Source organism: Serinus canaria, chromosome 5 (assembly GCF_022539315.1).
Source record: "Serinus canaria isolate serCan28SL12 chromosome 5, serCan2020, whole genome shotgun sequence".
Classification (NCBI taxonomy): Eukaryota; Metazoa; Chordata; class Aves; order Passeriformes; family Fringillidae; genus Serinus; species Serinus canaria.
The window spans coordinates 47,266,264-47,294,174 of record NC_066319.1 but is presented as its reverse complement, the minus strand read 5'-3'; the positions used below and the strand labels follow the sequence as shown (position 1 = coordinate 47,294,174).

Here is a 27,911-nt window from a genome sequence, read left to right as displayed (position 1 = left end):
TTAAGTCTGGAAGACATGGTCCAGAGAGGTTGCAAAATACCCGTGCTTGGAGACACGTACCTAAGAAACCTGACGTTTTATGAAAAGGGCTGCACTAGATGGCCTCTGAAGGTCTCTTCCATCCTAGATTTTGATTCTAAGATTCTGCTACACAGGCACAAGACCTGCGGGGAAAACACACTGGGACACTTGTTGACGATGTTTTCCCAAAAAGGAAAATACTTTATAAAGAGAGACAGTTTTAGAAACATGTTTTAATATCTGATTATCATGCCTGAGTTTTAATGTTTCTCAGCTATATTGATTATAAGTTTGCTGCAAGAAACCATTGGACAACATAGCTGGACAGAAGTTGAACAAGATTTTATACTAAATGCATTCATGTGTTTTGTTAGAGAAGCACAGAACATCTCCCTTACTTCTTCACCTCAGCCCCTTTCTGGCATTTCCAGTTCCCTGCTGTCCACAAGGAAGGTCTGTTTCCAGTCGCTGGGCTGGGATTCCTCAGAAGAAATTATTCCACGGAGCCACAGCATCAGCAACCTCCCTTTACATTTTTACTGTCCAACCTCTGTTCCGATGAAATTTGCCCACTTTCTTTGCAGCATATCTTGTCTGCTCACTACTCAGCAGTTGTTATTGATTACAGCTATAGTTAAACTGTCTGTAGCAAAAATCCCTGATGAAACCTTGGCTCAGAGCTTTGAGTTTGTAAATCCATGTAAGGCATGATGAACATCAACATCACTGGGGAAAAAACAAAAAAGATCATATTTTTAAAGTATAAAGGAAGATGCTGTAAACTGTAATCCATTATTATCTCTGTGCAGACCTTATGCTGCCTTAAGGAGCCTGTGTGCTGTACTCAGAGCTTTTGCACCCTGAAACAATTTTACATGCTGGAGATATTAAGGATTAGGGGCTTGGCTGCACAGATTTTGGTTTCTTGTGTGATCCAAACTTTTGCTGTGGTTTAACAACAATATGAAATGTGTAGCTTAAAAATAGCCTCTATCAGACTCAAACTGAAGAACATGTCAATTTGCTGAAATGAGATGTGGTTTTTTATTGTACAGAAGGAAGCAGAGAATGTAGGAGAAGACAGCTTCAAATTTCATTACACAATACTAGAAGCAAAGAAGAATTTCAAGGAGTGATCTTTATTTCATATGAATACATGCATCACTAGCCAGCTGTAAAAACAGATAGTGTGCCAACAGCATACTGTCAGATTAAGTTGGGCTAATTAAACCTTATTACTTTGTTAGGCATGGCTCATTGAACAGCCACTGTGTTACTGCTTACAGAAATTCAGCAGTGCTAGCAGCCCAAGCCAAGTGAAAACATGAGGGGAGAGTTTTCTTTAATATCAATAACAAACATCAACATGGTTGTTTCTCTTGAAAGAATAAAACACAATACATCAGATCAGAATGACTTTGCACAAGACCTGTGTTAGCATTAGAAGAGCACAATTATGTTTCTTCCACAAGTCTGCTAACAAGAAAAATGAAGCAGATCACTGAGAGGCAATTCAGTGCATCCAGAGCTTGTGTTTGCTGTTTTTAAAGTCTCTTGTAAGCCAATCATTACTATTACTACTAAAAAAATACATACCTACTTAGGACCAGTAACCTTCCACTAGTACAACTAGAGTTTTCAAAGTTAAGAGTTTCAAAATTACTCTCTTTTAGTGAGAACAGGCCTCTTGGATAAAAGCATGAATATCAAACACCTTAACATTTATTTCAAGCATCTGCCATAAAGTACAGACTGATTATTAGGACATTTTTTGTTTGGTCCATAAACATGGATTTAAGAAATCTGTTTCCATATTTAAGAAGTTCACTTTCCACACAACACAGAAAACTTGTGTATTTGTCACATAAATTCTGGTTCTTCTCAGATTCAATGAATGCAATACGTAGAAGAAAAACTTTTGAGAATCTAATGAATGAAAAGAAAATCTTGAATACATTTAAATTTATTAAATACAAAATGTTATCATGAAATAATGATTTTAATGTCCATCAGAAAGTGAACTCCTGCTATATTATGTTTGACTGACATGGGAATCATAGATCTATGCTCCTCCTGGACAATTTGACAATACCATTCATCATCTGTAGCTTCTATTCTCATAATTTGAAATGATGAGAATAGATATGTTTACCTCTCAAATGATGCAAATTATTAAAGACTCATTAAAGCAAAATTTGCCAACATTCATCTCCATCTACAGTATAAATAAGCACATGAGTTCTGTCAAATGGGATAACAGAGCTAAGAAAAATCTTTGTGGGCAAACTAGTGCAGGAAAGATTGTTCTGTGAACCATGACAAAACAGCATGGCTTACCTTCCATGCATCCCTCCTCCTTCCCTGCTGACTGGAAGGCCAGGGCTGGGCAGACCTTTCAGTCCTGTTGCAAGAATAGCAATTAATGGGAAAATCTGACTGCAGCCATGGATGCCTTCAAGACACACTTTAGGTAAGTTCTTCAAACTAACTCTGACTACTGCCCCAGAGCCACCACCCCTTAGCTCCCCCACAGTCACTGCATCCTCTCAGCTGGAGTCTGGTGCCAGGGTAAGCAATGGTGAATTTTGGTAATGCAAGTACTCTTTCTGGACAGGACACAAAGACACCTTTGGGCCAGCCAACAGCGAGGGTTTCACATCTACATCAGATATGTATTCTGTCAGGTGGATGTTATAGATCTGGAATGGGGTGGCTGGGACTGCTCTGCAAATACTTTGTCCAGGTCCTTCCTCAGCCAAGGCTGACATATGGCTGCTTTCAGACAGTGCCATTACTTTTCCTTCAGAGTGCCCAGAATTACAGGAGAGCTTTCTAACAGCCTGAGAAAATGTTTCTATAGAGTGATGGTCTACATTGCATTCAGCAAGGCATGGCTGGCGCTGCAGGCAAGGCATGCTGAGTATTTGCTGATGAAAGGACCTAGGTAGCTTTTAAAATAAGTATTTTGAATAAAATAATAGGAATAGAGTCACATTTTTAAGAAGGAACTAAGGTGTAAAACAAAGTATCAGTGTATGCTCGCTTTTACTGTCTCCAGAGGCAGGCCCTGGGGTGGAGCAGCTGTTGGCTTGAAGAACCTCTTCTCACCTTCCCAGCAGAGGGATGAATCTCTTCTTCAAGCCACCACATCATGACAACAAGGATAACTGAAGCAAAGAGAAGTATATTTTGGAAAACTTTCAAAAATCAATCCATGCTGACTTTCAACAAGAGGGATGAATGTCAACATATACAACAATACAGATGAATAGCTGAACAGCAAAACATTTGTGTTTGTGTCTCTGACAGAGTTTTCTCACCGTACTGAAGTATGTTTTGGTTCACCTCAGGGTCATAGAGGGAATCCAGACTTAGCCCAATGGTTGCAATATCATTCTCTACAGCACCTGTCTCTTCTCTCTCCTGCTACCTTCTGCTTCAGCTGGCCCTGCAGCTGCACAGTGGAGTCCACTGCCCAGGATTCCTCTTCTGCTGTGATCAAACCAAGGCTCAAAGAAAGCCTCTGAATGTAGGACATATTCTGAACTGCTGCAAAGTTCATTTGTGGGGAAAAAATACAAGTTACACAAGGGTTAATTACCTCTTCTGATGTGCTTTTCTTAGCCATGTTGAATCAGGGGCCCAAGCTGCATGATCAAAAATCTAAAGCCCCAGAACAGGCCATAACCCAGTTCAGGAGATGCCTTAGCACTAGAGTCACTAGCTGGCAAAAAGCTAGGGAGGTGTATCTGGTAGCACAGGTGCTCATGGCCATGGACCTCTCCTCTTCAGAGTTTGCAGGTGGCTATTATGCATGTTTGGGGACAACATTAAAGCCAGCTGGCCAAGCAAGCACTGACTTCTACCTTCTCTGCATGGCTACATCAGCACTTAGTTCTGTGTCCCCAGACAGTTGGAGGTTTTTTTATCCATGCAATACTTAACAGAAGTGTAAATATTTAACACTGCTCGCCTCCATGACTAAAGAAGTGCCCAGATCCACCAACAGCCTGACTCTCTTGGAGCACCACAAGCACCTCTCTCATTTTCCCTGAAACACTGCACTTGTGCCATCAGGCATTCTGGCTTATACATTCATTCAATTTAAATTCAGAGTGTTTGTGGCTGACAAAAAAAGAAAACAAGCTATTCCATCAAGCTTCACCTGACCTTCACAAGTGCTCCAAGGGACAGCAGGAATTGGTACTCTAATAAGAAAAAGTACAAATTCAAAAAATGAAAATACTTAACAGCAAACTTTGCCTGTATCTAAGGCAATAATGCAGAATTAACTGATATTCTGAAATTAAAAAAAAAAAAAAAAAAAAAGAAAATTAAAAAAAAGGGTTGAGTTTGTAAACACCATGCAGGGAACCTATCTGCATGACCAAGGCCATGGATCCCAGCAGGTAAAGAACAACTTCTGAAAGCAGCACAGCTGGGAACTGCTGTGCTTACACAGCTTTGCATACACATCTCCTTGGTTCTACAGTATCAGGGGGATTTTGCTGTCCCTTGCTGAACAAGTCCTGCAAAGTGTATCACAGGTACAGAGGGACTAAGCAGGCATTCTCCTGGCTGGCTGATCAAACCATGCATCTGAACAACTCATCCACTGGTGAATGGTGGCTTCACAGCACTTATCTTCATCTTCCTTTGGAAGATTCCTGGGAAATACATCTTTATGGGAAGGGTGAGACTCACAGTTTTACACTGCCTTGATTTATTACTAAATATTTCTGGGTTACTCTCTTCCATCATTTGCTATTATTTGATGTATTTGAGACTAGGTTGCTGCTCATATACATTACAGCAGTTGCATCTGTTCAGTACTGGGGCACTTGCAGTGATGGCACATATTTTATACAGCTTTTTCAAGTGCTGAAGTCATAAAGTACTTTCCTGATCTTGATAGGCTAGGTGGTCCTTAACAGAGATACAGAAAGGATCATTTGATTGTCAGGAGACCACTGAATAAATTGCCACAGACATAAAATTCACCATTCTTACAAGACTGAATGAGGTACCCTCTTTATTTGAGGCCAAGAGGGCTCTTTGGCTTCTGAGTAGCAACCCGTGGGGTTTCTACTGTGTAGAAATAAAAGATGAGATGTTGACACATAAGTGGAGTCCAGTAAGCTGGGTAGCCTGACTGAGGACAAGTGGTGCTCCTTGTAGCTCCCTCACCTTCACAAATGGTGCTCCTTGTAGCTCCCTCACCCTGGCCTTCAGAGCTTAGTGCCGGGCAAGACTGTGTCTCCAGATGAACAGTTATACTCATCTCAGGTAGCACACAGGGTAGAGTGCTGTGCTCTTGACATCAAAGTATCACTTCCCATAAATATTTGCTTAGTAGTTGCTTACCCTTTGGGATGTAACTCTGTACTCTACTGACCAGCCTGGGCCCCATGGTCTTTGCTCTGTTTGGAGTGAAGAGATGTGGACATATGCATACAAGGTCCAAGAACACTGGCTTCATCAGCATTCAGCTTTGTGCTTCCAGGTAATACATATCTAAAGCCATGTAATGTTTAACAGAGGAAAACAGCAGTACAAGTAAGGCAGCAAGAAACATACAGCTCATTAAGAGCACAAGCCCTCTGAATGTAAAGTAAGTACCCAATTATCTTTATCTTAATGACTTTGACCCAGCTGTATGGTATATAGCTAAGTGAGTCATAAAGCACATCTGCTTTCAAGGGTGAAACCTAGTTTCTAGGTTTCAAATGACAGCTGAATTTAATTTCAAGAAATACTGAGTAGCAAACTCTGGGGATTCATTATAGCAGCTCCACAGAGGATAACTGCTCTGAATATTTATCCCAAATAGCTCAAAAACATCTAGAAAAAATGTGCTTCAATAACAGAAGTATTCTGACTTCTCAACTGTCAATTTTATGTATCATTACTAATTTCCCCTAAGGCTTACAATCAGATAAGCAGAAGTGAAGTGAATCAGTAAACGTCTTGCTTGCACTAAGATGACTCAGACAGAATTCACAAACTGATTTTGCTATGCCGATGTCCTCCATAAATTCCAATTTACCCAGACCACACAGAGCAAAGCTGCAGAAAGACAAGCTGGCTCCTTTTCACCCAAACCTTGGTAGTCAGAGTGCTGTTCCAGGGTGGAGAGAACCCCAGTAAACATCTCACCTGTTCTGCTGAAGCCACGTCTTTGAGTGCTTTTACCATTGACTGGAGGCTAAGCAGGTAGCTTGAGATCTTCAGCCTGAAGCTGGTCTGTTACAAGCAGGACATTAGGTGAAGGCTGTTTGGAGTTTTTCTAGTGACTGGTGCCATATTTTTAGTGGGAATAGCTCTTACTTGTTTTCTGACAGGTTAAGCATCTTAGACACCACAAATCAACCCAGCGTGTTCTTGGTTGAACTGGTAAAAGAGAAAGCAGTAAACAAACAAAGAGAAGAGGTGACAGTCACTACAAATGTCCAAGATGCCCTGATCCAGTCTTGCTGCTGAGCACAACTCTGGCCTTAGGCATATTTACAGTACAAAACGATACTTTCTCGCTGATATGAAGCTTGGAAAGACAGGAGAGGCCAAGTACACTCTAATAGTCTCCTCTTCCCATAACCAGATGTGGGATACACAAAAGAAGAAACCTGTCTGGAATACAGGTGACACATGAGTGATCATTTAAAATAGATAAACATATTCTAATTTAATCAGGTATTGAAGCAGAAAGATTTTACCAGCTCTTATGATTAGCTACTTTGTATGGTAAAATGAGTCAGGAATGAGAGAAAATAGCACTTCTGAATTCTGCAGTCTCGTATTGTTTTCCTTTGATATAGCAGTGTAGCACTGTTTTATAACATAAACCTCATTCAAACCCTAATAGCATAATAATCCTTGGAGGTCTTAGGAGATAAGTACAAAAGAATTAATCAGAAGCTTCTAACATGTTGCTTTGTCATAAAAAAAAAGAGAAAAAAATAGCACCTTTTCACTTCTCTCTCTTGGACTCTTATTTTCCTTTAATACTCACATGTTTCTTTCCCCACTAACAAGGAACTTTTGTAGCTAGAGTAAAGTAGAACTGAAGTAGGCAGCAATGAATAGGAATTACAGGTAAACTCAGAAGCACAAGGATTTAGAAAAACGCTTCCATAGCAAAGGAGGAGGTCAGGACATAACAGTGATTTCCACTTGAAGGCAGTAGCAGAGAGAAATAAAAGATGAGGTGTTGATACAGCCAACATCCAGCATTTTGTTCTTTGTCCACGCAGCATCTGTGAAGAATGATGAAGGCCATGCTCCCACTGTGCTTGCTGGTGGCCATGCTTCACCTCAATGCCCTCAGTCTGACCCAGACTGATCACCACACTGACCAGCCTGAGGCAACTGACCCCCAGGAGCAGCGTTCTCTAGAGGAAGATCCTCTCGAGTCCTGCCAAAGGATAATCCCAAGCAATACAGCCTTTGCCTTTCAGTTTTACAGGCAAGCAACCACTCAAGAACCTGACAAGAACATTTTCTTTTCCCCAGTCAGCATCTCTGCTGCCCTTGCCCTTCTGGCCCTGGGCTCCCGAGGCAGCAGCCAGGCCCAGCTGCTGGAGGGACTGGCCTTTAACCTCACCTCCATCCAGCAGGAGGAGATACACCACGGCTTTGCTCAGCTCCTCCGCCTGCTGAGCCGCCCTGGCAGCCAGCTGCAGCTGAGCATGGGCAACACCCTGTTCATGGACAAACACCTGAAGCCAATGAAAACCTTTCTGAAGGACATCAAAACACTGTACAGAGGAAAAGCTGTCTCGAGGAGCTTCCAGAATTCCCCTGAAGCTAAAAAAGAGATCAATGATTATGTAAAGAATAAAACCCGTGGGAAAATAAACCAAATACTTGAGGACCTTGATTCAAACACTCTGCTAGTAATTGTTAACTACATTTATTTCAAAGGTAAGTTACATAGATGCTATTTACTGCATCTCTTTTGTGCTCTTTCATCTGAAGTAAAACAAGTACACCACGTTATTTCTGAAAAATTTTTAAATGAATGTGTTTTGATGAGACTATTATAAAAAGAAATTGAAAGTTTTCCACTCTGAAACCTCTTCCACATCTAAATTTTTCTAGCCTATATTTAGACTTCTAAGCATAAAAGTTTATTTAATTGCAATATTCAGGTTCAGGGAATTGCCAAAGCACAACAGATTATTGCATTGTTAAATTATCCTGTCAGACTTAATCCACTTAATATTTTAAAAATCAAAATGTTTTCACATTGGATGTGTGAAGTACAAAACAAAAATCTGAAGATGATTAAAAAAATTGCCAAGAATATTAATTTACTTACAGTCCATGACTATTACATGAGTAGGCACCTCTGCAGTTGGAGTCCAAATGTTCTACACCTTGTCATCATATTACACACATCCCTAGAGGTATTTGAATGTGTTGCTTTGGAAATTATTAACTTCTTCTTGGATGTTCATTTGTAGCAGCATGCAGGACATACACAGAATTTCCCACCCAGAAAGGAATATTTGGAAATTATGAACATTTAGCAAAATTTCAAAAAAAATTATTTCATACACTTTATAAATTTGGGTGACCTAATCTCAGGTTTCCCAGTCTGAGCACCATACCAGAGTAAATTTCTTTCCTGGAGGGCAAGGGAGAAGGCTTAAACTTATAAAGTAACCAGAATATTGTGGAGTTTACTTTCCACTATTTATTTTTTAAATTAGGCTATTTCTATTCAACATTAAAAAAAAGGCAAAAAAGTCATTCTTACAGAATGGCAAGCTGTAATCCCGGTCTATTTGTTTAGTGAATGACCTTTTCTATTACAAAATAAAATATCCTAAAAAATTCAGTTGAATAAACCTACAGAGCAAAGGGTTTTGAAGAATTAAGACCTTGAGGCCCTATTCAATTTACCATACTGCAGTCACGTTCAGGTCCAGAAGTTTGTGTTTCTCTAGCATGTAAGCTTTTCCTTAGTGCTACAAGATGAAAAACATGTAAGAAACCACGTGAGGAGCATAACATGCTACCTTTTACAAGTTAAGACATCTGCTATGAAACTTGCTTTATAAGCAATATTCTAAAAACAGCAAATCCCTGGATTCTGGTCAGTTTTCATTTGCTTCAAATAAAACACAAGGTAATATGATGAAGCTACTTCATTTAATTTATCTGACCTAGTAATATTGTGTACAAGTCCATACAAAATTTAACCTGTGGTATGTAATTTTAGAGAAAAAGATATTTAATAAACTTTGAATACTTTTTATCTCCAGGTGTAAATATTCAGATATGGTTTTATTTATTGTACACTAGTCTGGAAAATATGAATATATCCTCGCTGAAGTAAGTATTCAATTCCATTCTTTCCCTTTTGGTTTTAAGCTTACTGGGAAAATCCTTTCAATATTAAGGGAACTCACAAGGACTTTTTCCACGTGACTGCAAAGACCTCAGTTGAAGTGGAGATGATGACTCGAGATGGATTTTATAAAGCATACTCTGACAGGAAGCTGTCCTGCGAGGTGGTGCAGATTCCTTACAAGGGAGATGTTACAGCATTCTTTATCCTGCCCAAGAAAGGAAAAATGAAACAGTTGGAATATGCCCTGACAAAAAACACTCTTTCTAAATGGGACAAATCTCTTCAAAGATGGTAAATAAAGAATTTTGATTTGACGATTCGAGGTAGTCAGAGGCCGAAGTCTGAATGCTATGGTCAGGTTTTACAGCTACTATCTTGTATTTTTGATGGGAGGTGTAAACAACAGAAGAAGTATAAAGGATCAGACCAAATGATTTGATACTATCAGCAAAAATTAGAATCAGCATTGCTTGATGATGAGAGAAGAGATCTCTGAGGTGGGAAATTTAATTCTTTTTCCCCCGTGCATTTTTAGTTGATGCTAAGTATCACCATTTCCCTTGTCTCAGGCAAAATATTTTGAGCAGTAATATTTCTAGTGGTAATATTTTGAGTGCTGTGACATAGCAGTCAGATCCCTCAGAAGGAATGTGGTGTGAATTCCAAAAGCAGAATCTTCAATGTTAGAAAAAGAAATCAAACTTGGTCCCAAAATTGCTGGCAGCACTACTGTTTACTGTCTCATAAAGTGACTGTTGCAGAATCATAAAAGAAATATGAACTGGTGTCTTTCTCCTTCCATACTTTTCTATCCTTTTCTGGCCTCCAGACCAGCATCTTCTTCTTCTTGTCATGTTTCTTAAATGAAAAGACTAGCATTCTAGCTCAGGAGAACCACCATCAAGTTAGGAATCTTCAGTCCAAGCCATGCTCTGATTGCAATAACTACCATAATTTACTTTTGGATTGACAGGAGGATGGAACTGCATATTCCAAAAGTATCAATTTCAGGCACCTATGATTTAAAGAGGATCTTAATGAGTCTGGGTGTAACTGATGTCTTTTCCAATCGGGCTGATCTGTCTGGAATCACAGGAAACCCTGAAGTGAAGGTTTCAAAAGTAAGTTTATCAGCAGAAACAACCACCTATGGATTCCTTTACAGCCAACTGCCTTACCCTAAGTTCACCTGTGAAAGTTTACTTGTTGCTAGGGCTGGCTGATACTCTGAAATAGAACATTTAGCTGATAAAGACCCTTTAAACTCCCTCAGACTTCTCCAAGATCTGGAGATGAGGATATTTTCTTTTGTCTGACAAGCAAAGGTGGAGGGCAGATGGAGGGATGGGTTTGGCATTTAACCAGGAAACTAAACACAGCATATTTGCTGCATGTAAAAGAAGTGCCTAAGGGTCACTAGGGGTTGTGCATGCCTTGTATCAGCATATCAACAGAAACAGTGGCCTTTTTCTAACATGCATTCTACAATTTCAAAGGATTTAGAAATTGCTGTTACTATTGAAGGCTCTGTTGAGTGCTAAAAAGATAAAATGGACCAGACTTGAGGAAAACGTCCCATTTACTGAAAAGAATGTGAAGATAAAAACTAGCATTTTTACAGCCATTCTGAAAACACCACTTACCATTTTCTGGCATTTTGCGGCTAGTAAAATAAAAAGATTAAAAATGCCCAAAAATAATTTTACAAAAAATTTGGTAGCAAGGTTGAATTCCTGGCTAAACTGTGTGCATGTGCTGTTAGGAATACTTACAGAGCAGTTCTGGAACCCTATTTCCTTTCCCTTTGAAACTGACATTCCCTGTGACTTTGCTTGGTTATTTTACTTTCAATTAATTCCACAAGGTGTGCAGTTGCGAAGGTTTGAGTTGATGCACTTGTGGTGAGGAACACTGAATGTGTAAATATTTGCTTATTGAGACAACATTGCTAGAAATCACACAATGGGCTGTAGTGCCCTTCTTCCTGGTTCCTGGCTTACCAGCAATTTTTGTGAAAGGCAGTAGTTGAATTAACTTTGTGTTAATTTGAGTCATTTCACACCACATCTTCCACATACATTAATTCTTGCTGTATTTTATTGTAGGCTACTCACAAGGCCCTGCTGAAGATCCATGAAAATGGCACAGAGGCTGCAGCAGCCAGCAGCATAGATTTTCTTCCTCATTCTGCTCCTCCCATTGTTAAATTCAATCATCCATTCTTGCTGTTGATTATCGATCAGTATACTCAGAGCATCCTCTTCATGGGAAAAGTTGTAAACCCAACTGAAAAATGACTGGTCACTGGCTGGTCTTACTGGATTAAATTGCATTTTATGGAATTATTGTCCATTGTGATTAAAATTATATCCCAACAGTTATTAACAATTTTCTTTTTCAAAAGAAATCAGAAAAGAGTGCAGTCATTCTTAGAAACATTATTTTGCTTGGTCCTTCCATAGAAAATAACCAGTGAGATATAACTATTAGTGAATTGTGAAGAATTTGATAAATCAGCCTTTTAGTGATCAGGGCCTTCTTTGAAAAGCAAGGTAATAACCAGCTGAGAGACTCAGCTGAAACACTGCAAGTAAATAAAATTTGAGTGGATAAATCCAAATTAATTCTCTGCAAACTACAGGTTGGTTTCTGATATTGGTAGGGTTTCCAGTAGAAGGAAGGCATAGCTGCAAATTACACACTGGGAGACTCCGTTCCATTAGGCCAGGCCTAGACACTTCCTTTGAAGGTCAAGTCTTATTCCATAGTCTCCCTTAGGACATTCACAGCTGATGGCATCCACCCACATTGTGTTGGTGTCCTTGAGCTGACAATTAATGTAACTCTACACAAACATCCTATGTGGAAGCAGTGCTGAGAAATGTTTTAGTTGGCTAGATATCCATTGTATTATAGATTTAATCTTGTATTTCTTGTAAATAGAAGTCCCTTGCGGATGTTCAAAAGGGACAGGATAGGAATACCTGGAAGGGGCAAAAACAAACAGTGAGATTAATCCTATCTCCAGAGTTTACATCTGTGCTGGTAAATAAAGAGCTATAAGATCTGTCCCCTAACCGTAAGGGCAGCTGGCTCATCACAGGTCATATCCACATTGCCTAAATCTGATCCCACAAGTCATCCCATCTACTTATTGGAAATGGCCCATGGCCTGTGCCAACTCCAAACACATGCTTAGTACTTGCTTGGAAGAATCACATGGTGACATCTGAAACTGTTCTAAAAGTATAAGAATGTGTCTGCAGGCTGATGGCCAGGTCTGCTCCCCAGAGCTGCTCTATGTACTGCAACAAATGGAGCCACAGTGAACAACAGAGGAGAGGGAAAGTGTCCCTTCATCACTCAGCCCTACAAGCTCCCCCTCTGCTGGTAATTTGCATTTTTTCGATTAATACTAAGTGATGCTGATAGGCCTTCACAACAACTTCTCAGAAATGAGGGAACTGGAGACCCTGATGTGGAGTAAGATTTGGCAGTTCAATAAACGCCCTTCAAAACTACGTCAAGTCTCAGACTGCAAGGCTCCCACATTCTTAGCACAGATGTGTTTGGGTGGTCTCTCCTGATTAGTCCTGTGCATTTGCAGTAATTGTGCATGCTTATTTTCACAGTAAATGTGAATGCTTATTTTCAAAAGGCTGCTCCTTGGTAAGGATTTGTGCTGTTCCTCAGATGATACTGCAACACTTTGATGATGCAGTTACCAGAAACACTTCAAAGCTGTGCAAATAGAAACTACCATGAAGCATCAAATATGAAAGCTTAATTTTATTATGTTGTACCACAAATGAACTCAAATGCAATTTAAAATGTTATCCAACTTACTGTGGAAGCATAGGCATTGTCCATCATCTACATCCCCTTTACTCCTTAAAAATATTGAAACCAAGATTTTCGTTATGATCCAGAAAGTCTGTCATTAGTTCAAGGACCCAGCTGCCTGCTAAGTGTGGCCTGATGCTGCAAACTGGAACGAGCTGGCAGAAAAAGGCCATGGGAGAGTCCGCCTTGGCAGGTGGACCCCTTGTTGAAAAGGCTCAGCACTCAAGGCCAACACCACACAGCTGTCCTTCCAACAACTGTGCAGGGGCAGGCAGAGAGAGCACGCAGAGATGGAGGTGACAAAGAGCATAGCTCCCCACTCCTCTGACCTGGCAGTGATGTTAAAGCAGTGCATGACTGGCAGTAACACTACTGCCAAATTAGTGCTGAGCCAGAGAGATATAATCAAATCCTAGGTGATTAATTCATGCTCAAAGACAGTGCCAGATCAAAGGGAAACTCATATTTTTTGATTGCTAAAAATGTTCAGAAGTTATTTTACTGACAAATCAAAATGACTAATGTGGCTATAACCTGATAAAGAAATAGTTATAGGGGCAGATGGATGAATTTAGGAGTTGTTTTTGGCATGGTACCCAGATATGAAATCTATATACAATTTTTCTTTATCCATGACTGCATGAAATGCTCCTTTGCTGCATGTGAGCCTGTTGTCCTTAACTGCCAACTGCTCAGTGGCCACAAGCAGAATAGGAAAACACACAGGAACAGCAGACCCACAATGGAAATCCATTTGGGTGCTGCCAATGGATAGTCCTCAGAAGCACACACTCTTCCTTGCAGTTTTACAGGTAACTGACTGCCCAAGAACCTGGCAAGAGTGTTTTCTTCTCCCCGGTCAGCTTTTCTGCTGCTTTTGTTCTGCTCTCCCAGGTCTCTGGAGCCACCAGTGAGGCTCAGGTGCTGGAGGGGATGGCCTTTGACCTCGCTGGCACTCAGGAGGGCACAACAATTTTCATTTTCTGTCATTTATTTTAATTCTGGGAGTTAGAGATGCCACCTCTAAGTTCTTGTACCATTGCCAGTAATTCAGGGTTTTGGTCTGTAGTCCTAACTACTTGAGTTTGATGTATCTTTCGAAAAGAGAAATTCAAGCTAAGATACATTTTGAGAGCAAAATTTTGGTCTTGAATTCTACTTACTATTACTTATATTCACCCCCATTTTATTTGAGTGGTTTTTATCAAACTTCTAACAACTAGTTTTGAAAAGCTTTGGTAGTGTCACGTATGTCTACAACTTTACTATCTGGGAACTTAATGGAAAATGTATCACGAAAATCTGAGATGAGCTGTCAGTGACAGATTACCCATACTGAGCATTACAGTGCTGGCTGATTGACTTCAATGGAATTCATGTCAGGCCCTAAAGGCTTGGGCAAAATTGGAAACATTTTTTCATTCAACGCTAGGAGATTAAGTACAAACAAACAAGAAAATATAAATATTATTTTCTGAACACTGATGAAATAATCATCTGAGGTAATATGTCTGTTAAGAGAAAAGAAATCACACCTGATAAATAAAGGGACTTTATTTTCTTCTTAGATCAGCAGCAGAAGGAAAAAGTAGAGTATTTGGTTCTGCTTATACAGCTTTCTTCCAGCAGACTATGAGCTGGTATGAAAATTCAATTCAAAGATTCCTACTGCATTGATGAAAGAAGCTGAAAACAAAGTAGGAAAGGTCTAGTTTCCTTTCCCAGTTCTGTCACAGACTTTTGCTTAGCCTTCTGCTTTTTTTTCTTTCTGTTAATCACACTGGTTTTTGAAATGGGAGCACTTTCATTATTCTAGGAGAAAAGGATTAAATCTTTGTAAGACATGGAGAGTATATTTGGGGTGCCCTCTACAGAAAAACAGAAAATTACCAAAAGGAGTTGATTTTTATTCCACTTATACCAGTTTTACAATGACACCAATCTCCAGATTTCAATGGAGTTACGTATGTCAAGAAGTCAACATTTAGATGAACTTTTGTAGACATGCTTGAATGATACATCTTTATAGGGAAAGAAGAAATGGCTGCATGAGGATTTATCACACAATTTACACATTTCTTTTCCTGATCTTTTCTTTTTACAGTCAGAAATCCTTTGCCCTGGAAAGCCCTCAAATATAACATGCAAAGCCAGCATATAATAATCAGATGACCAAGCAGCAACTGAAATAACATAATGATATGGAATGAAACTGCTCCTATAAGGAGGAACCAAGACACATTGCATAACTGAGCAGAGTCTGGGAGAGTAGAGATAGAGATAATGAAATTATTCCTTCCATGTAGACAATTATCAGGCCAATGGGAAAAGCATGTTTGTCAGTCCTTTATAGGACTCCCGTGGTCCCCGAGCAAGAGTCCCCCTGTCCCAGCCACCACTTATCTCAAAGCATCCAGGACCTCCACACTCTCTTCTGTGCAATTCCCATGGCTGGCTCTCCTTTTGCAAAACTGCACAAAATTTCTAGTTTGGCCTTGCATATCCCTGTGCTCTGGGGACACAGCCATTTTCAGCAACAGGAATGTGCAGCAAAGTAACAAACTGCTTTCCTCTCCCTCTGTTTTTCCTGGCTGACATGCAGGTGATTCCTGTGTGTGGTAATCCACCCTCATCTTCCACTACCTTTAACAGAAGCAACATATATCATCCAAGAGTCTCTATTTCTGGTACCTACCATCTAAGGCAGATTTTCAAAGGACTGGGCGTGACTGATGGATTCATTAACCATGCTGATCTGTCTGGAATTGCTGGGAAGCTGATTCTTTGAAAATGGTCATTTGTGGGTCTGCTGTAACTGCTGGTCTTAACCTCTTCTAGGAAGACACTTGGGCCAGGGTCAGAGGATCTGGTGCCTGGGAGTTGTGAGCAGGGACAGAAGCAACTTTCCATTCTCGTCCTGACAGGCTGAGTGCTGCTGCATTTCCTGGGAGAGAGGAATCACTGCAGCAGCTTTGCTGTTCTCAGAAATTCTCAAGAAACCATCCTTCAGATGGTTAGCCAAGCATTAGGACTGGGCTGAAAGATTAATGCTATCTATGTAGGCAGGCTTAGGCTTGAGAGAAATATCTTGTCTTTTCTAGAGTTAAGCAACAGTATACTTGCTACTCCTGAGACTTGGCCATTTTACATAATACTGCAATAAACTTTCTGGTACTTGCATATATTGTGAAAAAAAGCCCTCTCTGTAGGAATATATTCTGACCAACCCTGCCTCTGTCTTGTAAGAGAGAGCAATTACATAGCAATAACAATGATGGTTGATTCCTATGTGTAGATAAATTGAAAGTTCACCTGGGGCAAAATCATGTACATTCAATGGAAATCATTAGTCATTGCTAATTAGGTTAAGTGCCATCCACTTCATCCTTAAATAACCTTCTAAATAGCTAAATTGTGCCTGTTTCAGCTTCCTCTGAGAGGGATCTCAGTGTAAGATACATATGATATGTATGTAATTCATGCTTATCCTATACACAAGGGGTTAAGGTCTTCTCTCTTCTCCCCAGTTAACATTTTGCTGTGGAAAACTTTGCCTATTTTATTCTTTCATTTGTTTTCTTATTTCAGTTATTTTTCAAGCTATGCTATGCTTCGCTTTTCACTGTTGTAGTTTCTAAAATACTCATCAATGGTCCCTCAAAAAGCTAACAAAGGTTCTGAGGCCATCAAATAATGCCATTTTGGGCAGGGCAGAGCTGTACTTGAACAAACTTGCTGCTGCCTTGGGTACTCAATTAGATGGCATTGTTGCATCAGGGAAGTTGCATTGTTGCATGCAGGAAGTTCAGTGGGACGGGAGATCCATGTTCTTGGCATTTTCTTAGCTTTCCAGTTCTTCTCCTGTTCTGTTTTCAGGAACTGATTTAACATGGTTATTGGTAAAGCTTTTTTATGTACAGTTTAGCTTGAGCCAAGATTAGCAAAGTCTGGTCTTTCTCTCCCTTTAGAGCCCGAGGTGCTGGCATCATTCTGGCTGTGTGATGGGAAAAAGACTTTAAATATTTGATATTCAGAAAAAAAATCATTTACTTAATCTTTGCTTTGCAAATAACTCTTGTTTGCCCTGTTTAATCTTTACCAGTGGACATTTGCTTTAAATACTAGAAAGCAAATGAATGAGGGAAGAAGCACTGGGAAAGAAAAGTCCAGCACAGTAAGTACCATACTATACTTTCTTAGAAGTCTTTGAATTTATGCTGTAGGTGTGATCCCTGCTATTTACTGCTGAGATTAATTTGTTTTGTACAGTAATTAGAAATTATTTTAGCTTCTGGAAGCATTTTATGAATCTTTGAAGCAAAATTCATTCAGTGATCCAGCTTCTAGCTATAGGAGCTGGATCACTGAATGACAGAGATGACAGGGATTTGAAATCCAAAAAGAATATCCAACAATCAGTACCAAGATGAAGAACAAAACCTTGTCTCTGCTCTCAGAGATTTCAAATTTAGTTGAAATCTCAATGTCCCAACTATTTCAGGAGGATGCAGGGCTTATGAGAGTAGCCTCATTTCTGTCTAGGGTGCTTAAAGACCAGGCTACTTGCAGTCAAGTGGCCTGGAAGAGAAATCAGTCTCTCTCAAAGACAGATTTGGCCAATTATGACATTAATTGTTACCAGAACAAAATGAATTATCAAAAGCTAGAATGCTTTTTTTTTTTTTTTCCCTGAGTCAGCGCTTATACCCAGAATTTTAGACATGCTGGGCATAGCTCCCACACTCAGCACTTCAACAGTTTATATCTCCACTTTTTCATAATGGACATCCACAAAAGAGGGAACCTGGAAATAATAACTCCCCATAAGGTGCAAGACCTTAACCTGGCATTATGCACACAGCCTGAGGCAGATTCTGGGCAGAATCTCATTCTCCAGGATAAGTATTCAGCTGCTATAAACAGTATTCAGATCATCTCTTTCCCTGAGGGCCACTGCTTGCTTCATGGGGTTTGAGTTTCTGTCATTTGAGATAATTTCAATGAGGCAGAGAGCATTCTTCTCCAATATGTCACAGGAGTCTTCCCCAAAAAGAACAGAAGAAAGACTGTGGGGTTATGCAGAATTTGCTTATGTCACTTGAAGGAAAAGGAAAGGTTGTCAAGTTACATATACACAGCAAGGCATATTCCACTGTAGCTTTTCCTAAGCTCTTCAGTCTCGAGCTTTGCAACTTTATGGATAGCTTATGTGCAATATAGAGTGTCAAAACACTTTTTCGATTTAGCCTCAATTTCCTGAAACACTTAAGGTAAAATCTTGAAATAATATAGGTCTTGAGTCAGAGCTATTATATAAGAGGCAGAAATATATAAACACTTTAAAGGCTGAGAATTTAGGTGGGTTTTATACACTGCTATAACTATCTCTGCAATGCTTGAAAACCAAAGTCATAACAAGACCATGGGTACCACAGAAACATATCAGCAAAAGTTGGTCCCTCTGCCAAAGTACTCACCAGATAGATGGGTGCAAATACATTAACTCAGCCACGTACCCCAAGGCACTTAGGAACACACTGAGGCAATGCTGGTCAGAAGCAGGAACTATTTCACACATAATACCTCGGGAAAGCTGATTCTTCCCTGGTAACACCACATCATTGTCTTATTTCCTTTGCTCCTTGGCCACAAACTAAGAGAACTGACTAGAAATAGACTGTAGGCCAGTCCATTCCAGAGGCCAAGTAGAAGATTATTTCCAAAAAGAATAGCAGTTCTAATGACTGACATCTGAAAATCAGTATCTAGAATACAAATTCTTTTTATCCAGTAAAGATAAACTACTCTAAAACTAAAAGTTGCTCTGTTCTTTCTTAACAGAACTGTTCAGGACAATGAAGTCTGCACTCTATTTGTGTTTGCTGCTTCTTGGACTTCAAGTCCAGGGTCAACAAGTCCCAGAAGACCAGTCCCAGGCTGATTATGAAAACTTGCCTTATGTCAAGCTAGCCCCCAGCAATGCTGACTTTGCATTTAAGCTTTACAAGCAGATCAGTGATGAGTCTGGTGACAGGAACATTTTCTTCTCTCCTTTGAGTATCTCCACTGCCTTTGCAATGCTCACCCTGGGGGCCAGATCAAACACGCTCAGAGAGCTGCAGGAAGGCCTTGCCTTCAACCTGACACAGATGAAGGAGCAGGAGATTCATAAGGGATTTCAGCGCATCCTCCAGCTGCTGAATGACCCTCACCGAGAAGAGCAATTGAACATGGGCAATGCCCTGTTCATAGATAACCAAGTGGAACTGCTTCCAAACTTTCTGGATGGTGTCACATATTTTTATGATGCTGAACCTGTTTATAGTAACTTCCAGAATCTTACACAGGCTATAAGGGAAATCAATGTGTACGTGGAAACAAAAACACATGGCAAAATTGTTGATTTAGTCAAGAGTCTTGATTCAGACACTCTGATGGTTCTCATTAACTACGTTTTCTTTAAAGGTGAGTGACAGACATGGGCAGCAGCTACACAAATAAGCTCTGGAAGTTCTAAGAAACAAAACTTTTTCACATTGTGAACGCATAATCTAATTTAAAACACATCTTTCTGGTTTTAAATTACACAGAAAAATACTTGAAAGACAGGTATGAAGAATCATTTTCTACATGAGAAATTTTTAAAAAATGTAAAAAAACAACAGAATCAGCAGAAGTACTGATCAATGTCATATAAATTTTAAACCAGGTTCAGAGCTGAAAATATTCAGAACTTATGATCATTTGTTGAAAGGCACAGGTATTTGACTGTGCAGGACATGGTCAAACACTGATGACACTTGCATGAAAGGAATAAGCCTGAAGCTTGTTTAGTTTATATAGGAGTCTGTGAAAGATTTACCATTATCTGAACAGGCAAAGATTCATCTCTTTTCCACTGCAAGCTTCAACCTATCAACCTATACTTTTCTTGTTGGATTTTTTTAAAACCATTGAAAAGAGATGAAGCTTCTTTCCGTGGCCAAGCAACAAGAATCCTTAAATTGAGATAGGCTTGTTGCTGTCTCTACAGTTCAAGTATATTGTTTTAAGCATCAGTTAATATGACATGCCTTTATTAGTCCCTTTTTTTTTCAATTCTATACTCATTCTTTCTTTCAAAGGCTCCTGGGAAACACCTTTCAGCAATTTAAGCACGACAGATGATGACTTCTTTTTGGATTCCAAGAATTCTGTTCAAGTCAAAATGATGCATCAAGAAAATTATTTTAATGTCCACAGGGATGAGAAGTTGTCTTGCTGGGTAGTAGAAATCCCATACAAAGGAAATGTTACTTCATTCTTTGTTCTGCCCGACAAAGAGAAAATGAAACAAGTGGAAGATGCTCTGCTAAAAGAAACGGTGTCTAACTGGATGAGAGCTCTTGAAAAAAGGTAATATTTTAATTGTGGCTTTGTTTAAATATTGAATAGGCTAAAACTACTCATCCAGGAAAGGTAAAGCTTAGGATACCAGGATAAGTTGCTAAGTACAGCTCTGAGGAACAAGCACTACTCAGCTTCTTTAACTCAGACAAGCTATCATGTGATTTCACACCAAAGGAGAGCATTTTCAGCTCCCCCAGTCACAGCTCCCAGTTGTGAGGATCCTGCACATGGGTAGATTGCCTTCAGGAACCTGCCTTCAGCAGGAGGAATCCAGTTAAAAAGAAAATACTATTTCTTTTTCTCCAGACTGGATGATACTTTCCAGTCAGTCATTTTCATAAACCATCACTCTACCTCTGCACTATGGAGCAGCGTGTGGTTGGTGGGACAGGTACCTCAGTCTCTGCTTCTCTAACATGAGATTTATCACAGTCTTAGAAAGCCAAGCCTGGGAGCAGAGCTCTGGGGGTATTTGGGATGGATATATACCTGCAATCGATACTGCTTCAAGGGATCTTGCAATAACAAACTCACATTTTTATTTATTTTTTTAAAAGAGAAATCTACTTGGATCTTCCACAATTCTCTGTCTCCGGCTCCTATGATGTTAAGAGCCTCTTTCAGAAAATGGGTGTGACAGAGGTGTTCAGTGATCAAGCTGATCTCCCTGGAGTGGCAAGAAATCTTCCTCTGAAGGTTTCCAAAGTAAGTATGCAAGCAGGGATGGTAATCAAGAGATTTTCCTGCCTTGTTTGTATGCAGGTTTAATCCAACAACTAGGCCGATCCTACCCCTGGAGTGCAGTCATTGTTTAATGATGGTAATAAAGGAAGGAAAAGATTAGGCACCAAATGGCTGTTGTTCCTACAGTTGAATATTAAATTGTTTAGTGCACAGTGATCCTACAAACTTAGCTGAAAGTCTCTGAAGAAGAGAACAACTAGAAAGCATAGCAGGAGTAATTTCACAAAAAGCTGCTGTCAAAGAAGTAATGTATGACAAGAATCATGACATAAGTCTGGGAATAAGCATTCGTATACTATGTATAAGCTTTTCATTAGTACCTTGTCTGAGAACTTCAGAATTTATATGAATAACAGATTTGTGGGACAGCGATAGCCCCATTCCACAAGCAAGAAATGAGGAAACAGACAAACAGAATTATTTCTCTAGAGTCCCAAGGAGTATATGCCTTGTATCATGAGGGAGGTGAGCCTTCCCTCCATCCTTCACTTGTGAGACTACCTCTGGAGTTCAACAGATCCAGTTTGGGGCTCCCAGATACAAGGGACACATGGACACCCTGGAGCAGAGTGAGTCCAGAGGAGGGGGAGCAGGATGGCTGTGTGGCTGGAGCACTGGATGGATGAGGAGAGGCTGGAAGAGCCAGAGCTGCCAGTCAGAAGAAGGGAGGGTGAACGGGGGGCTCTTAGCACTGGCTACAGATATTTATTAGAAGGGGAGAGACAAGATGGACACAGACTCTTCTTGCAGATGAACTGTGATACATCAAGGGACAACACATAAAAGATAGAAAATGGGATATTCTGATTGGGTTTTATGTAAAAAAATTCACCATGAGGGTGATTAAAAACTCATAGGGCTTACTTTTGAAATTTCTGTCCTTTGAAATACTCAAATCCTGACTGGATTAAATCCTGTGTAACCTCCTCTGGTGTCAGAGGCGACACAGTGCAGGAGGGTTGGTGCCATTCAATGGCCTCTAGAGGTCCTTCCATCATATAGTATTTGTGATTCCTCACATTCCTCCCTGTCATGTGGATTGCAGATATGGGATTGATGCCTGGAAAGCCAAGTAAATTGGTGAAGGGTAAGCAGAGACTCACGAGAGGAACTTTTACATGTGTTGCAGACAACGAAGGAAGAAAACAGAGGACTATCCAAAACCAATGAAATAGCTCATGTGAATTCCTAAACACAAATTTGCTACACCTACCACAGAAAGTCCTGAAAAATCTTATCTGTGGGCTGTGTTACAGAAAAACACTATAAAGCTTGTCACTATTGTTTTTGCAGAGAGAACTATTTTGCTTACACAGAAATTGATGCAAAATGAAAAATTTTTTCTTTTCTGTTCAGTACTAAGGACAAAATCTTAATCTGAGAAATAACAGAATAATAAATATCCTCTATGTTGCTCAGTCTCTGCAAGCAGGCATGTTTGACTCTGACTGTTGAAGAAAACTTTCCTGAACTCAGAGCAAAGTTTGCTTGTCTTGGATAGGCTGGACACTTTTCTTCACCCAAGTTCTACATTCCTTTGGTGTTTTCTTTTAAGAATTACCTTCTCCCAGTGTTAAGCAAACAAATTTTTCCCAGCTGCTTCTCTCTCTTCTGTGCCTAGATTATAATCTCTGTTTCCTTGCAGGCAATTCACAAGGCCACGGTGAATGTCAGAGAGAATGGCACAGAGGCTGCTGCAGTGACTATAATAGAATTTGCACCAATGAGTCTAACATTGCCTCCTCCTCCTCACATCACCTTCAACAGGCCCTTCCTGATGATGATTATTGACAAAACCACTGATGGTCTGCTCTTCCTGGGGAAAACTGTCAACCCAACAGCCAAGGAAGACTAGGCCAGAGCACTTGAGCTCTCCAGTGCTTGTGCACATCCCAGAAATTTCTTTGCAAAACAGGACTAGAACTGATCTGATGCATAATTAGCAAACAAATAAATGAATAAATCTTCTGTCAAGTTCTTGTTTACTTCAAAACAGACATTTGGGTGCAAACATTATAGGCCATTTTTACAAAACTACTCAGCCCAAGTAGGCAGCCATGGGATCTGGAACAGACACACATTTTCTGTGCTGTTATCACGGTGTCAGGGGTTTTTGCATGCAGATACAACTTCCTGCTGTTGGCTGAGAGACTTCCTGTGTCTCCCATTTCCTGTCCTCACCTCACAAACCTCTATCCCTTTCAGCTGGGGAACCCTTCTTTCCCTGCCCTCCCTCTCATTCCATAAATCCCAGAAGTCTCCTTCCTCTTTGAAGTCCTTCCATGGGAATGGATACAGAGACATAGAGCTTTCATACCTTTCCTCTCCTAGATGGTGGATGCTCCTTGGTAAAGAATAATCCTTTTCCTTCTAGCTTGACAGCTGCCTTCTGCTAGTTTCAAACCTTGCTCCCTTCTGCATTTCTCACTATTTTTTTTCAGGATAAGGGGCCCAACATTTCTGGCAAGGTAAAAATTTAGCTTTTGTGTCAGTGAAAGCTGTGCATCATTGCACAAATTATCAGCTTTATTGGTCTTGTGCATGCACAGTGAAGCATGGGATCCCTAGGAGAACCAGATGTGGCAGATCTGGTTCCAGAAACTGGTGACTGCAAAGAGGTCATGTCTCTTTGTCCAGATGCCAGTTGATCCTATTGAACTTTACTTGCTTCAGCAAGCTCAGGCTGCTGAGTGCCTCCCAGAGGATTCTCTCCATTAAGCTGATGTTCAGGATGCAGAAAGGTGTCTTGGGCACCTTCCTGAGTACTGAGTAGGCAGAAGCCAACATTTACCAACAGCACTATGTGAAGGGAAAGTCGTGCTGCAGCACGTTAATTTCATTAACTGGACATTAAAAATTGAGTAGGATAGTAGTAAAGACATAATTGAAAACATCTTCGCCCCAACCCTGTCCTTCTCACAGGCTCAATTTCACTCCTAACTCCTCTGCTCCTCTCTCTGAGTGGTGCAGGAAAGCAGACACAGGACCAGAGGAGTTGAGGTCAGTTTATAATGCTTCATCTCTGCCACTCCTTCCTGTTCCTGGTCTTTCTCTGCTCCAGCATGATCACAGTTGACAGTGCTTCAGGAACTGCTCTGGCATGGGCCTTTCCTGCAGGATCCAATCCATCAGGAACAGACTGCTCCAGCTGATTTATTAAAAAATATGGATATTGATCTAGTACCGATATCCAACAGTGATGGACAAAGACTCTCTAACAGTTTCAAGTTAGAAAGTGTACGTTTATTGTGATGCTGGGCAGCGTGCGGGATGGCTCCCAAATACACACCACAATTTACAGGTGATTACAGAGTCCTTCCATATTCATAACTTTGGTACTCCTATTCCCACGCTTTGTATGGTCATTAGTTCAAAGCTATTAAGAATGCGTAGTTTGTTCCTTGAAATGGGTTGGTGGTCCCTTTCATGGGGAGGGGTCCCAAAATGAGGAAGTAAATGAAGTCTTCCTCGTTCTGACTTTTCTACTTTTTCAATGCAAATATGACAAATGAACCCTTGGTAGAACTCCCATTTCTTGTCTTCAATCAGTTTCAGAAGAGAGGAGGCCTACAATTGTCTTATGTTCCTAAAGGCTATTTATCAGTTTCTATATTCTTCATTATAAACCCAGCTAACCAAACATTGTGCTGACAAGCAATCAATTTTTAGTTAACTACTAACTCTTAACTTCATCAAGGCCTACCCATTTATTTTATTTAGCTCCAATAAAGCTTATCTCTAACTATAATCTTAGCTCCTCTAAAACCCCTTAACACCTTAAAGTTTATGTCTCACCATGTGGTCTTCTCTCCATGGGGTTGCAGGTCCTGCCAGGACCAGGCTCCAGGGCAAGGACTTCACAAGCTGCAACTTCTTCTTGGCCACATTCATTTGCTCTGGCATGGCGTCCTCAAGCAGCGTGGGCTTCTGCTCCAGCCCCCTCCATGGGCTGCCCTAGGGGCACAGCTGCCTCAGCAGGGGCTTCTCCAGGGGCTGCAGGGCAATCTCTGCTACAGAGTCTGGAGCACCTCCTGCCCCTTCTCCTGCATTGATCTGAATGTCTGTGGGGCTGCTTCTCTCGTTTATTTCAGTCCTCCCTCTCCCAGCTGCTGGCACAATGTGTTTTCCTTTTTCTCAAATGCATTCCCCAGAGGTGTCATCCATCTTGGCTGCAGGGCTCAGTTGTGTTGTGTGATGGGTCTGTTGGAGCCCTCTGGAATGGGCTGGAACTGGTCATGTCCAGCACTGGACAGCCCTGACCTCTCCTCAAAAGGCTGCCCTGCAGGCCCCTCGGCCAGCACCTGTGCACACCCACCAGATACACAGAACCCAGTCCTCAGCTGTGGTTCACAATGGGTAATGCCATTTAATGGGTGGGTAGAACACTTTGATGGTGCTAATGAACTACCAGGAGCTCCTTCACAGTGTCCCCTCAGCATCAACATCTGGCGGGCACTTCTCCAACACAGCCTGAGCTGAGCCTCAGGACAGCTCAGGACACTGCTCCCCCCTGGCTTTCCATCCTCAGCTCTGCCCTCCTCCTTAGGAGGAGCTGGAATCGAAGAGTCCACTGAAGGGGCCTGGGGCTTCCTGACACTGCTGGAGGGCTTTAGCTTCTGGCTAGGCTGGGTCAGAGCTGCTAAATGCTTCTGCAACGTGGTTTCGTTTGGGAGAGCCCTGGCAGGTCATGTGGTGGAGGGAAAACCATAGTGTGCGTTTTTGCAGTGAGAGATAATAAAGCCTTTCATGTCAGCAAGCACAGACCTTTCTACAGTCCTATGGGAAAAAAAACCTCAACCTCTAGCCAACCTATTCACACAGACCTAAACTTGCTTAATGCAAAATATTTTCTCTATAATCATCCCTTTATATGCCCCATCTGCAGATTTTAAACAAAGAAAACTAGCAATGCTCCATGGAAAATCTGAGTCAGCCATACCTAAGACGTTTTCTCTCCCAGGAAAATAAAATCATTTCAGCATTGCTTGAAGGGGCAAACGTCTGCTGTTGGAGACAAGCCAAGGATTTTAGCTTCACACAAGGCTGCCAAGCTACAAGTCTCTTCATCCACAGCTACTAATACAACTTGCTCAGTCATTGCTCCCCTGCTTTGGGAGTGGTGAGGTTTAAGGGAGCAGTTAACTGTGTGCTACTTAAGACACGTTAAAGGGAAGGCAAGAAAGAAAGTAAACAGGAAATTGTTCATATTGCCTCGTTTGTTCCCTTCCCCTCTGCCCAATTCTGCAAAATGAAACCCAGGAACAACCCCAGTTTTATTGTTTACTAATAAATACTAGATAAAAGAAATAAAAACATTTGTAAAAATTCTTAATGATCCTCTTATCAGAACTGTGAGATTTTCTTATGAAAAACAGTGCAAGATCACTTGATGCCTAATAGGTTAAATGCATTTTTTGAGGGTGGAAACATTATTTCAGCTGGGAGGACAGTTCACAGCTATGCTTTTGTAATTTCCCTGCAACTGTAAATAAGAACAATTTTTAAAAAAGCTTTAAAAGGCAGACCAGTGATTTCTCAAATAAGCACTTAAGTTCAAAGACTTTGTTGGAAACTTAGATGGATTTTGGAAAGGAGCTTAAAGAGTTGGAAGAGAACAGGAGTGTTGAGCTGATTTGCTCAGTTATTTTAGCTCCATGGTGGAGCTAGGGGGAATATAGCAAGAACATGATGATTTATCAGAAAAAGTGAAATCTTTACAGATGTTCAGAAAGTCTGCCTTAAGACCAGAGACAACACATTGGCCCAGCTGCAGATTTCCTGAATCAGCTCTGGCTGAAACTTAAATGCTACCAAGAGGAAAACATATCACCCTGAGCCAAGATAACTCCAGCAGACTGAGAAGCTTCACGTTTTCAGGAGCAACATGGAAAGAAGAGAAGTGGGAGAGTAAAATCTCTCTAAAGAATACAAGGAACCCTTGGCCACACTTCAACGTACTTCAACGCCCCCATACTTCAGACTGACCTAAGGGAGAGAAAATGTGGTGCCAGCACCTGGAGCGGGCTGCCCATGTGCTGTGGCCTGGTGTTAACAGGGAAAACTAGCCTCACCTCAACCTCCACCAGCATAGCACCTACAGGTAACTGGTTAAAATCTCAAGGACATTCATTTTGATCCTTGATGACTTCCCTTGTTAACTAAAAAAAGTAGCATCTACCCCTACCATACTGGAATATTAGGCATACAGGAATATTGGGCATACAGGATGCACAGTAAGGGGTAAAACTAGACTGCCTTGACTTTGCAATGTTTGACCTCCATTTTGCACAGACAGGTCTCTCTGTGCCCGCATTAGTCGTCTGTCTCTGATGTTTTTGGTGTCAACGCCCTACTTAAGAAAAATGCATTTCTGAAGTGTTTAGAGACAGCAGTACTGTAGCTGAAGTCACAGGAGTCCTGACCTAAAACCACCCACAATCATCGCTAAGTGGAGATGGAGATTATCTGACCAGTGCTTTTGTTTTGTATTTCCGAACAGTCTGACCTGACATTTAGCAAAATTACGGCTTTTGAGAAGCAATAGGGAATGTTGTAGGCA

At 40.8% G+C, this 27,911-nt stretch overlaps 2 protein-coding genes and 1 long non-coding RNA gene across 6 annotated transcripts; 2 read left to right on the top strand and 1 right to left on the bottom strand.

Moving 5' to 3' along the window:
• Positions 1–94: 94 nt before the first annotated feature.
• Positions 95–8,402, bottom strand: LOC108961228 (uncharacterized). Of its 4 annotated transcripts, none has more exons than XR_007777789.1 (6): positions 8,339–8,402; positions 6,178–6,411; positions 5,386–5,535; positions 3,130–3,570; positions 2,359–2,422; positions 95–747 (listed from the first exon to the last, which is right to left on the bottom strand). It is a non-coding gene; the product is annotated as an uncharacterized LOC108961228 (long non-coding RNA). The 4 variants fall into 4 exon arrangements; XR_003946265.2 differs by having other exon boundaries at positions 3,130–3,188; XR_007777790.1 differs by having other exon boundaries at positions 3,130–5,535; positions 6,178–6,264; positions 6,349–6,411.
• LOC103826888 (alpha-1-antitrypsin-like) lies at positions 5,519–11,753 on the top strand. Its single transcript, XM_018907268.3, has 5 exons — positions 5,519–5,632; positions 7,272–7,941; positions 9,397–9,667; positions 10,350–10,497; positions 11,482–11,753. The coding sequence occupies exons 2-5, from the start codon at positions 7,284–7,286 to the stop codon at positions 11,671–11,673; spliced, it is 1,269 nt and encodes a 422-aa protein (XP_018762813.3). The 5' UTR covers positions 5,519–5,632; positions 7,272–7,283; the 3' UTR covers positions 11,674–11,753.
• A 5,548-nt stretch (positions 11,754–17,301) lies between these two features.
• LOC103826452 (alpha-1-antitrypsin-like) lies at positions 17,302–23,320 on the top strand. Its single transcript, XM_009101781.4, has 5 exons — positions 17,302–17,393; positions 19,061–19,684; positions 20,344–20,614; positions 21,166–21,313; positions 22,998–23,320. The coding sequence occupies exons 2-5, from the start codon at positions 19,075–19,077 to the stop codon at positions 23,205–23,207; spliced, it is 1,239 nt and encodes a 412-aa protein (XP_009100029.3). The 5' UTR covers positions 17,302–17,393; positions 19,061–19,074; the 3' UTR covers positions 23,208–23,320.
• The last annotated feature ends 4,591 nt before the right edge of the window (positions 23,321–27,911 follow it).